This window comes from Chionomys nivalis, chromosome 23, assembly GCF_950005125.1.
Source record: "Chionomys nivalis chromosome 23, mChiNiv1.1, whole genome shotgun sequence".
In the NCBI taxonomy this organism is placed as follows: Eukaryota; Metazoa; Chordata; class Mammalia; order Rodentia; family Cricetidae; genus Chionomys; species Chionomys nivalis.
The window spans coordinates 32423542-32434933 of record NC_080108.1 but is presented as its reverse complement, the minus strand read 5'-3'; the positions used below and the strand labels follow the sequence as shown (position 1 = coordinate 32434933).

The following is an 11392-nucleotide window of genomic DNA, read 5'->3' as shown; positions in this document are numbered from 1 at the left end:
CAAGTCCATGGGTTACTTCAAAGGATCGAGAGCTGTGTTGGTGTAAAATGTCTCCTCTGGAGCATTTATAACACCTTGCAATATGAGAAATGCTATCGATGAACCGTAAAGAAACCAACTCAGATTCTCCAAGTTCTGTCAGATCTAAAATTGTTTGTCTATGGAAATAGGGTCTTACTATTTGTTTGTGTAAAACAAACATTAGCCTGCAAAATTTTCTTAATTATTTGAGGAATCACACCAGGAAACGTTGGTCAAGAAATTTTTTTTTGAAGTTTTATAATTATATTTATGTACAGAAAACTCAGCAGTACATTTAACCCAGTTTAGTGGCGAGTTCTTTGGCCTTTGCCTTTTCCAGCTTGGCAATTCGAGCCACAGATTTAGGACCCAGGACGTTGCCTCCCCAGTGGCGGCGGATCTCATCATATCTGTCGTTGTAATTGGTCCTAATAGCTTCCACCAGCTTGGCCAGAGCACCCTTGTCTTCCGAGTTAACCTGTGTGAAGGCAACAGTGGTGCACGTCTTCCTGTGGACCAGCCGTCCCAGCCTGGCCTTTCCCTTGATGATGCAGTAGGGGACCCCCATCTTGCGACACAGGGCAGGCAGGAAGACCACCAGCTCAATGGGGTCTACGTCGTGGGCAATCACCACCAGCTGAGCCTTCTTGTTCTCTACCAAAGTGGTGACTGTATTGACGCCCACTCGAAGGACAGGTGGTCTCTTAGTTGGGACATCCCCTTTGCCGGCAGCTTTCTTCTCAGCACGGGCCAGCAGCCTCTGCTTCTTTTCCTGCTTGGTCTCTGGCCTGTACTTGTGGGCAAGTTTAAGCAACTGGGTAGCTGTTTGCCGGTCCAGGGCCTGGGTGAACTGGTTAATGGCAGGAGGAACTTTGAGGCGCTTATAGAGGATGGCCCTCTGCCGCTGCAGCCTGATGTAGCGGGGCCATTTGACGAAGCGTGTGAGATCTCTCTTGGGCTGGATGTCCTGCCCAATGCCGAAGTTCTTAGGCCTCTTCTCAAACAAAGGATTCACCACCTTCTTCGCCTCCTGCTTCTTCACGACGGCGGGGGCCGGGGCCACCTTCTTCCCCTTGGCTTTCTTTCCCTTGGGCATCTTGCCGGGCTGGAGGAGAGAGCAAGAAATTTTTTAAGAGGAGTGGGACTGAACCAGCTAAATAGGCTGGAGTGAACTTGAGAAAGCAAGCTACACAGTAGCAGAATCCAGGAGACAATCCAGTCCTGAGACACTGAAGGACCAGTATTGAATCAGCAATCTCATTGAGAGTAGACATGAGAAAGCAAACTCCAACAGAACAGGTACAGGGAAGTAACCACTAGGGTCCTGCCATAAATCTGAGACTTTCAAGGAAGTAAACCTAAACCAGGACCCCTGAGTCTCTTTGTATGAGTCTAGGACCTCCAAGGAACTGGGTCTGAGACAGGACCTCTGCCATTCCTTCCCAAATCTGGCACTTCTGACTGACAATTCATGCCTTGTAGATTGATATGGTTCCATATAAATTTCTGTGTTAATTTGTCCTTCATTCCTAATGCTTTTGCCAACAGCAATACTTTTTTCAAACCTAGAGTCTGTACTCCCAAAATCCAACCAAGAGACCAGATCCAGTAAAAAAGCAAAGAGACTTTTGAATTACAAGTTAACTTGGGTTCTCCATCCAAATATGTGGGTGCAGTAGAACAGACTCTCTAGCGACAGTGGGGTGAGGCATTCATTAGAGCTAGAGCCAGGGGTTGCATCTGGGGTCTGGAAGTTGCATAGTAACAGTCTCAGGATTGGGCTCTGGGAATCCGCCATGAGTTACTTGGTCAGATACAGCTGCAGAACGTTTACTATAATAGGAGACAATGCCTGGGAGTGCTATTGCTGTTGCTACAGTTGACCATTATCAGGAGAGTACATCTAGAGCCGCCAGCTAACTTCTGTGTCTTCTGATTGGTTCCTTACCATATGGCGGATGTCTGGCATTTTCTTCCCAGTATTAGGAAAAAACAAGTAAAGTTCAGGCCCTCAGGATAGAGGCTACGTGACAGTTTCTCCCCAGTGATTAGGGTAAGGTCAGAGACTCAGCACATCCTGCTGAGTCAGGGCCTTACATCTTGCTGTATCTTTTCTGTAGGCAGTCATGGCTGTCAAAGTGGGGGGCTTGGTGAGGGTTTGGGACTTTCAATGATTTCATATTTGCTTCAATGTCAACAGAACTAGGTCACTTGGGCATTTTGAGATTTTCCCCCTATATTTCATAAGTTTCTTGAGCTATTAAAGACAGTGTTAATTGTTTAGATTTTTTTTCTGGTTTGAACATACAGTATCACTTTCAGACTTCATTTCTTTTATTTTCTTAACTTCATTTTCTAATCATAAAAGTCATCATCATCACTGAAATTTAACTGTGAGATGAGAAATAAACTGTATGTGGACATCAAATTCTCCAATTACAGTTGTGAAAAATGGAAAAAAAATTTATAATTCATTGCCTTGTTAATCTTTCAAAACAAGTTGACACATTATTTAAATATTTGTTTGACACAACTTGGTCAAATGATTCATACAGTCTATACACAAGTACCAAAACCTTCTGATACTCTCATATTGAGATAATTTTTTTTTTTTTTTGTTTTTTCGAGACAGGGTTTCTCTGTGGTTTTGGAGCCTGTCCTGGAACTAGCTCTTGTAGACCAGGCTGGTCTCGAACTCACAGAGATCTGCCTGCCTCTGCCTCCCGAGTGCTGGGATTAAAGGCGTGCGCCACCACCGCCTGGCAATTTTTTCAATAATTAGTATCACATTTGCCAACAGTCATAAAAAAATTTTATTCTTCTTGTTATAACTTGGAAGATTTATGCAGTTACTCTATCTACAGTCATCTATGAAAGGAGTTGGCACTTTCACCCCAAAGATAGCACTATGTTAAGGCTCTTCTGTGGATTGTTATTTAAAGTCATAGGGATATATACCTCATCACATTAAAAGCAACAAAGAGAGTACTCACACAAAAGAGAATTATAGACATAAAGCAAAGAAAGTTCTGCATACAATTAACAATGCTAGAAAACTCGAGAACAAAGAAGACCCTAAGAGAGACATACATAGATCCAATCTTTGTTGGAAGTAGAAAAGACAAGATCTGCTGAGTAAGTAGATCATGGAACTCAGAGAGTAGACAGGGAGAGAGGAAAACAGAGGAGAGTGGAAAAAATACATAGCTCAATTAAAACAGTTTTTAAAAAGTGAAACTGAGAAAACATAATAAGCATGATCTTGAGATTTGGAGTGATGTGAAAACTGACTTTTACACCACTCTTTACTACTCAAAGCAGAATACGTGTTTATTTACATATGTGTAATGAAGAAGCCTTAATCTCTCACTCTAGGCCTTCACATATTGAGAAAATACATGCTTCCTTTAAATCTTTTGGTTGTGCACAATATTAAGATATAGTGATTGAAAATCAATTAGGAAATTCTGGTAGAACTTCAGGTCTCTCTCACATTTCAGAATCCCATGGCCCATTAACACTGGGGAATCAGTGACTCCTGTGCTCACAGACTGACCTACCATCCAATGAAATGAAGGAGCTTCAGAGATACACCAGGTGGTGCTAGCCCACAACACACACCTTTAATCCCAGTTCTTTTGAGGCAGAGGCAGAAGGATCTTCAGTGTTTTCAAGGCCAACATTGTATGCAAAATGAGTTACAGGACAGCCACAGTGGTTACCGAAAGAAACACTGTCTTGAGAAGCTAAAAAAAAAAAAAATGAAAAAAGAAAGAAAAAAAGATGAGAGCTGCATCCATAGTCTTTTCATTTGTTTCCTGGCCGCACTGTCCCATAATATCCACACCAACACGGTATTATTACAACACTGCTTGTCCAATAGCTTAAGTGTATTGCTAGCCAGCACTTATATCTCAAATAAGGCCAATGCTATTATTTTAACTTTTACCATGAGGTTCACAGTTTATCAGCAAGGTTCCAGTGCGTCTGTGTCCTGCATTGACTAAATGGCCACTCACTGACTTCTTTCTCCAATCATTTCATTTAGTTTTCTTGCCTTTTGCTACTTGATCCTAACTGGGCCATCATGGCTTCTATATTCATGAACCAATAAAAGCAACACCTGTACAGAAGGACTTCTCATACTAGATGGGAAATGAAAGACATAATGTGTTCAGTGTAGATCATCAGTTTTAAAGGTTCATTTCAATGAGAATTATAATATATAATTCCTGAAGTAGAGGGATCCAATTCATGCTTCCTTATAAAAGAGGAAGGATTGCTTACCCATGTCATATTTTCCTGTCATTTCTTACACATACTGTGAGAGATAATACATCTATTTTAAGCTGTACTTATATTATTTTTAAAAAAGTATATTAAAAAGGCAAATATGTAGTTCAGAGTTGTCAGTGAAATTCACTCAGATGAACTAGTTCTACCATGTTTATTCTTGATCATCGAGTATGTGGTATAATCTTATAAATATGTTTTTCTCTTCAGATGCTCTATGATTCACAAGACCACAAAGGTTCTTAAGTTAAAACATTCATGAAGAACCAACTTAATACTTAATCTTGTAGAAAATTAAATGTGCAAAACAGATGATAGAATGTGTAACCAAAAAGTAATGACTCTTATATATTTTAATAGCTTTTATTTTACTGCAAATATCTGATATAGGAAGGAAAAGTTGCAATGTTATTGGAGAAGGCAAGATGAAATGACAGATGTTAACAAACAAATCACTAAGATCTGCTACCCTGATTGTCTGAGCTATCATTTGTCTGTACGTTCTTCCACGGTTATCCGTGTGAAATATACTATCTTTAGGGGATAAAATAAGCTAAGGATAACAAAAGACAAGGACGGGGGAAAGCAGTGAGGGAAACTCTTTCAGTGCTATTGACTCATACCTCTGTATAGCCAGAGCAGTCCTCTCATTAGATGTCTGGTGCTTTCTCCTCATATACATGAGAATATTGAAGTGTATCATTATGAGCTCTTCTATGAGTACTCTATTTTTTTTAATTTATTAAAACACATATTTTACTTACTTGTGCATTTCCCAATTATTTTATAGCTGACCACAGATATTACTGAATGGTTAATACTATTCTATACTTATCTAAATGAAACGTGAAAGAGTAGAGATCTACAGTTAAAAACAATGATGGAAAGGTAGAGGCCCCATCCTTGGCTATGAGATCTAGAAAAATTTACCAGGAGCAGGTAGGGAATCCTACAATTCTGTAAGATAGTAAGGACCACCAGTTATCCAATGTTGAAGAAATAAAAGGAAATAAAAAGAAGACAAAGTATTTCTATCTAACAAGCTTTGTTATCTAAAGACTTTTTTAGATTGATGTAATTTGTCTTGTGAGTATAAGTGTTTTGCTTGAGTGTATGATTTTGCACTACATATGAACCTTGTGCCCATGGAATTATGTTGGGGATTCTAGATATCTGTAACAGAATTGTTCTATGATCTCTTGCCTAGAGTTTCGAACCCCCAATAAAACCAATAGGTCAGATCAAATGCAAAATCAAAGAGTCTTCTAAAACTTGGGTTTTCTACCCATCCAACAAATCAGGTGGAGTAGAGCAGATTCTTTAGCTGAAGTGGTGTTGGGCATTGATTAGAGGAAGAGCCAGGGGGTGCATGTGGTGCTCTGGAAGTTGCATAGGAACAGTTTCAGAATTGGGATAGGGGAACTTGCCATGAGTTAATTGCTCAGTTACAGCTGTAGAAATGTGAATGTAACTAGAGCATCCCTGGGACCACTACTGCTGTTGCTACATTTGATCAATATCAAGAAAGAACTTCCTGAGCCCAGCAGCTAACTTCTGTGACTTTTGATTGGTTCCTTACCATAAGGAGGATGTCTGGCAGTATCTGCTCAGTGTTAGGAAAAAACAAGAAAAGGTCAGGGCCTCAGGATAGAGGCTACGTGACAGTTTCTCCCCAGTGATTCAGGTAAGGTCAGAGACTCAGCACATCCTGCTGAGTCAGGGCCTTACATCTTGCTTTGTCTTTTCAGTAGGCAATCATGGCTGCCAAAGCGGGGGACTTGGTGAGGGTGTGGCATTTTGATACATTCATATTTGCTTCAATGTCAACATAACGATGTCCTTTAAGCATTTTGAGAGTTTTTCCCCACTATTTTGTAAGTTTCATGAGCTATTAATCACAGTGTTAAACATTAAGAGATTTTTTCTGGCTTGAACCTGGAGTAGCACTACAGAATTGTTAATATTTTTTAAGTTTTTATTATTTATTTATTAAAAATTTCCACCTCCTCCTATTACCTTTCCACTCCCCCCACTCTCCACCCCTTCCCCCTCCCACTCCAGTCCTAAGAGCAGTCAGAGTTTCCTGCCCTGTGGGAAGTCGAAGGTCCTCCACCCTCCATCCAGGTCTAGGAAGGTGAGCATCCAAACAGACTAGGCTCCCACAAGGCCAGTCCATACAGTAGAATCAAAACTCAGTGCCATTGTATTTGGCTTCTCTGTCAGACCTCATTGTCAGCCACATTCAGAGAGTTCAGTTTGATCACATGCTCCATCAGTCCCAGTCCAGCTGGCCTTGGTGAGCTTCCACTAGATCAGTCCCACCGTCTCAGTGGGTGGACTCACCACTCGTGGTTCTGATTTCTTTGCTCATGTTCTCCTTTCTTCTGCTCCTCATTTGGACCTTTGGAGCTCAGTCCAGCGCTCCACTGTGGGTCTCAAGTTCATGATCCTAGTGAAGTGAAATAAGAAGGTGAACCCCCCCCCCAAAAAAAAATATCGTTAACCTCCTGGATAATGGAAGTTGACAAGATCGCCAGGCAAAAGTTCGGAGCACGGGGGTGGGAGTGGGTTGGGGAGAACGGGAGATGGGGAGAGAGAAGTGAGAAGGGGAGGGTGGCGGAGAGCTTGGGGGAATGGGATAATTGAGATGGAGGAAGGGTGGATATGGGAGCAGGAAAGAAGTTATCCTAACCAAGGAAGCCATTTTAGGGTTGGCTAGAGTCTTGGCTATAGAGGGGTTCCCAGGAGTCCAAGGGGATTTTCCCAAATAGTTCTTTGGGCAGCAGAAGAGAGGGTGCCTGAACTGGCCTTATCCTATAGCAACACTGATGAATATCTTGCATATCACCATAGACCCTTCATCCGGCAGTGGATGGAGATAGAGAAATAGTCCCACATCAGAATTGTTAATTTTTATTTTCTTAACTTTATTTTCTCATCATCAAATCATCATCATCGCCTAGTCTCTAAACACTTAAGTCAGTTGATATTTCACAGTGTGATGAGACATGAATTTGTATGTGGACACATATTTCTTCATCTATAATTGTGAGAAAATAAAAAGAATATTTTATAATTCATTGCCTTGTCAATCTTTCAAAATAAGTTGGTACTTCATTTGAATATTGTTTGATACAACATAGTTAATTGATTCATACAGTCTTTATACAAGTACCCCAACTTCCTGATGCACTCATGTTGGGATAAATTTTGAAATAGACTTATATAAATATCCTTTTCTCAAGACAGTTTGTGCTTTGTAGATTCATATGGTCCCACATAAATTTCTGTGTTATTTTTTTCAATAATTCATAAGGCTGTTGCCAACACTCATTAAAAATGTCCTTTCTACACATCATAACAAGGAAGATTTATGTAGTGACTATCTACAGTCATATATGAAATGAGATAGTTCCTTCACCCCAAGGATAGCACTGTGTCAAGGCTCTTCGGTGGATTGTAATTTAGAGACATAAAAATATATATATTTCATCACAATAGAAGTAATAATGACAGTATTCACTCATTATTGGCATTTAGACATAAAGCAAAGAAAATCCTGCCTACAAATCACACTCCAGAGAAACTACACAACAAAAGAGACCCTAGGAGAGGCATACACGGACTTAGTCTACATAGTATTTGGAAAAAGACAAGATCTGCTGAGTAATTGGGAGTACAGAAGTGATGGAGATGGTTGAAGAGGAGGGGGGAAGAAGGAAGGAGAGTGGAAAAAATATATAGCTCAATAAAAGCAGGTTTTTTCTTTAAAAAAAAATAAAGTAAGACTGAGAAAACATAATAACCTTAATCTTGAGCTTTGGAGTGAGCAAAACAACTGATTTTTATTCAAAACAACAGACTTTTATTCAAATTGTGTTTACCAACAGGTCTATTCCACTTGTCAAAATCCCATGGCCCATTAACACTGGGAAGTCAGTGACTCCTGTGCACACAGTTCCACCTACCATCCAATGAAATGATGGAGCTTATGGAAAGGTCATATACACACCTTTAATCCCATTTCTTAGAGGGAGAATCAGAGGGATCTCCTTGTGTTCAAGGTCAACCTGGTCTACAAACTAAGTTCCAGTACAGCCACAGTGGTTAAGCAGAAAAACATTGTCTTTGGTAGTAAAAATAAAGAGGAAGAAAAAGAAGAGAGAAAAAAAGAAAGAAAAGAAAGATGACGGCTGGAGCCAGAGCCTGTTCATTTGTTCCTGGACACCTTGATCAAAAATAGCCACATAGACACCGTATTATTACAACACTTATTGCCAAATAGTTTAAGCATATTTCTAGCCAGCTCTTATACCTCAAAAAAACCTCAATTCCATTATTTATATGTTACCACGAGGCTCATAGTTTATCAACAATGTTCCTGTGCATCTGTCTTCTGCATGGGCTAAATGGCCTCTCAATGACTCTACCTTGTTTTTCAGTTTAATTTTCCTGCCTAGCTGTACACTGGCCTACCAGAGGCCATTTTGGCTTCTTTATTCATTAACCAATGAAAGCAGCACATATAGAGAAAATCTTAACACAAGGGTGGGAAATAAAAAACGTAATGTGTTCAGAGTAAATCAGCAGTTTAAAGGTTCATTACAATGAAAATTGTAATAGATAATTCCTGGAGTAGAGGGATCCTATTCATGCTTCCATATAAAGAACAAAGGACTGCTTGCCTATGTCATATTTCCTGCCATTTCTTACACACATTGTGGGTGATAATGCTGTCATGAATAGTATTATGCTGTATTTATATAAAATGGAGAAACCAAAGTGTGTTAAAAAGGCAAATATGTAGTTCAGAGTTGTTAGTGATATTCATTCAGATGATCTTGACTGCCATATTTATTGTTGATCATCAATTATGTGGTATATTCCCATGAATATTTTTTCTTCTCTGCTCTCTATGGTTCACAATTATAAAAAAAGTTATTTTAATTTAAAAAATTCATGAAGAACCAAGTTAATGCTTAATTTTGTAAAAAATTAAATATGTCAAACAGTTGGGAGAATGTGTGTGTAACCAAAAAGTAATGACTCTTAAAATAATTGGAGAGCTTTTATTTTACCTCAAGTATTTAACATATATAGGAAAAGTTGCAATGGCATTGGAGATGGCAAGATGAAATGGCCGAAGTTAACAAACAAATCAATAAGACCTCCTAACCTGATTGTCTCATCTATCAGTTGTCTATAAATTCTTCCATGGTTATCCATGTAAACTATGCTATCTTTATAGGAAAAAATAAAGTAACAATGACAAAAATCAAAGAGAGGTGGAAACAGGGATGGAAACTTCCTGTGTGATGACTCCTACCACTGGACAATGAGAGTAGTCCCCGCATTAGATGTCGGGTGCTTTCTCTTCATAGATATGCTAATATTACAGTGTATCATTGAGTGTTCGTTTATGAGTACTGTATCTTTTTACTTTATTAAAATGCAGAGTTTACTTACTCATGCATTTGTCAGTATTTTATATCTGGTAAACTTATTACTGTATGTTTAACAGCGTTCTATATATATCTAAACAAAAATGTCAAAGGGGAGACCAATGCAAGAATTTTGGAGACCACATTCATGGCTATGAAAACAAAAAAAAAAAAATTACCAAGAATAGTTAGGGAATGCTACAATTTTGAGGTGTAGGAAAAACAATCGATTATCCACTGTGAGAGAAATGAAAGAATACAAAGTGTTTCTACCTGATGAGCTTTGATTTCTAAAATCAATTTTGATTAATTTCTTTTCTCTTATGAGAATAATGGTTTTGCTTGAGTGTATGATTTTGTACTACATGTGGGCCACATGGAACTGAGATGCGGGTCTTAGACCTCTGTAAGAGAATGACAGAATATATTATGCCATAATATTGGTTTTGGGGTATCAAAGCAAGATTTTTACAAAACAATAAAATCTCTAAACAAGGGAAACTTAGATCACAAATATATACTTATACATTCAAGCAAAATTAGTTCTTCATATTAAAGGTGACATTATTCCTTTTTAAGAAAACAACTTTAGTTTATACTGTCATGCCTAGAATCTGGAACACCCCAAACCATCAGGAGACAAGATCCAATTCAAAAGCAAAGAGTCTTTTGAATTATAAGTTAACTTGCATTCTCTATCCATCCCACAGGGCTCATGAAGTAGGATGTTTCCCTTCTTTTTTATTTTTTTTTCCCGGACTCTCTGAACATGGCGAACAATGAAGGCTGATGAGAAGCCAAGGACAATGGCACTAGGTTTCGATCCTACTGCATGAACTGGCTTTGTGGGAGCCTAGCCTGTTTGGATGCTCAGCCTCCTGTACCTGGATAGAAGTGAGAGGACCTTGGACTTCCCGCAGGGCAGGGAATCTGGATGTTTCCCTTCTTTAGAGCTTTCATTGTCCCTTAAGAACAGCATACATCTTGAATAGATTTCCATTCATTCAACCAGAATTTATTGTTCATATAAACGGTGACATGTCTTCTTTGGTAAGACAACAACTGTCGTGCCCAGAGTCTAGAACCCCCCTACCAAACCACCAAGAGACCAGAGCCAATGCAAAAGCAAAGAGTCTTTTGAATTACAAGTTATCTTGGGTTCTCTATCCACCCAAGAGAGCTGAAGGAGTACAGAACACTCCCTAGATGCTGGGGATGGGGGCATTCATTCGAGGTAGGGCCAGGGAATGCATCTGAGGGTCAGGAAGTTGCATAGTAACAGTTACAGGATTAGGCAGGGGGAATATGTCATGCGGTAATTGGTGAGATTCAGCTGTAGAAAGGTTGCTATAACTGAGTGTCATCCCTGGGGCAGTTACTGCTGCTGCTGCTTTTGACCATATCTGGAAAAGTACATTCAGAGCCCAGCAGCCAACTTTTGTAAGTTCTGATTGGTTCTTTACCATATGGAGGATGTCTAGCAGTTTCTTCACAGTATTAGGTAAAAACAAGAAAAGTTCAGACCCTCAGGATAGAGGCTACGTGACAGTTTCTCCCCAGTGACTAGGGTAAGGACAGAGACTCAGCACATTCTGCTGAGTCACGGCCATACATCTTGCAGTGTCTTCTGTGTAGGC

At 39.5% G+C, this 11392-nt stretch overlaps 1 protein-coding gene across 1 annotated transcript; it reads right to left on the bottom strand.

Annotated features, from left to right (window-relative positions):
- Nucleotides 1-274: 274 nt before the first annotated feature.
- Nucleotides 275-1127, bottom strand: LOC130865196 (60S ribosomal protein L7a-like). Its single transcript, XM_057756101.1, has one exon. The coding sequence runs from the start codon at nt 1115-1117 to the stop codon at nt 317-319; it is 801 nt and encodes a 266-aa protein (XP_057612084.1). The 5' UTR covers nt 1118-1127; the 3' UTR covers nt 275-316.
- Between the last annotated feature and the right edge of the window lie 10265 nt (nt 1128-11392).

Excerpts from the sequence above, each read along its gene's own strand:
- LOC130865196 (XM_057756101.1), bottom strand. The coding sequence starts at position 1,117 with ATGCCCAAGGGAAAGAAAGCCAAGGGGAAGAAGGTGGCCCCGGCCCCC.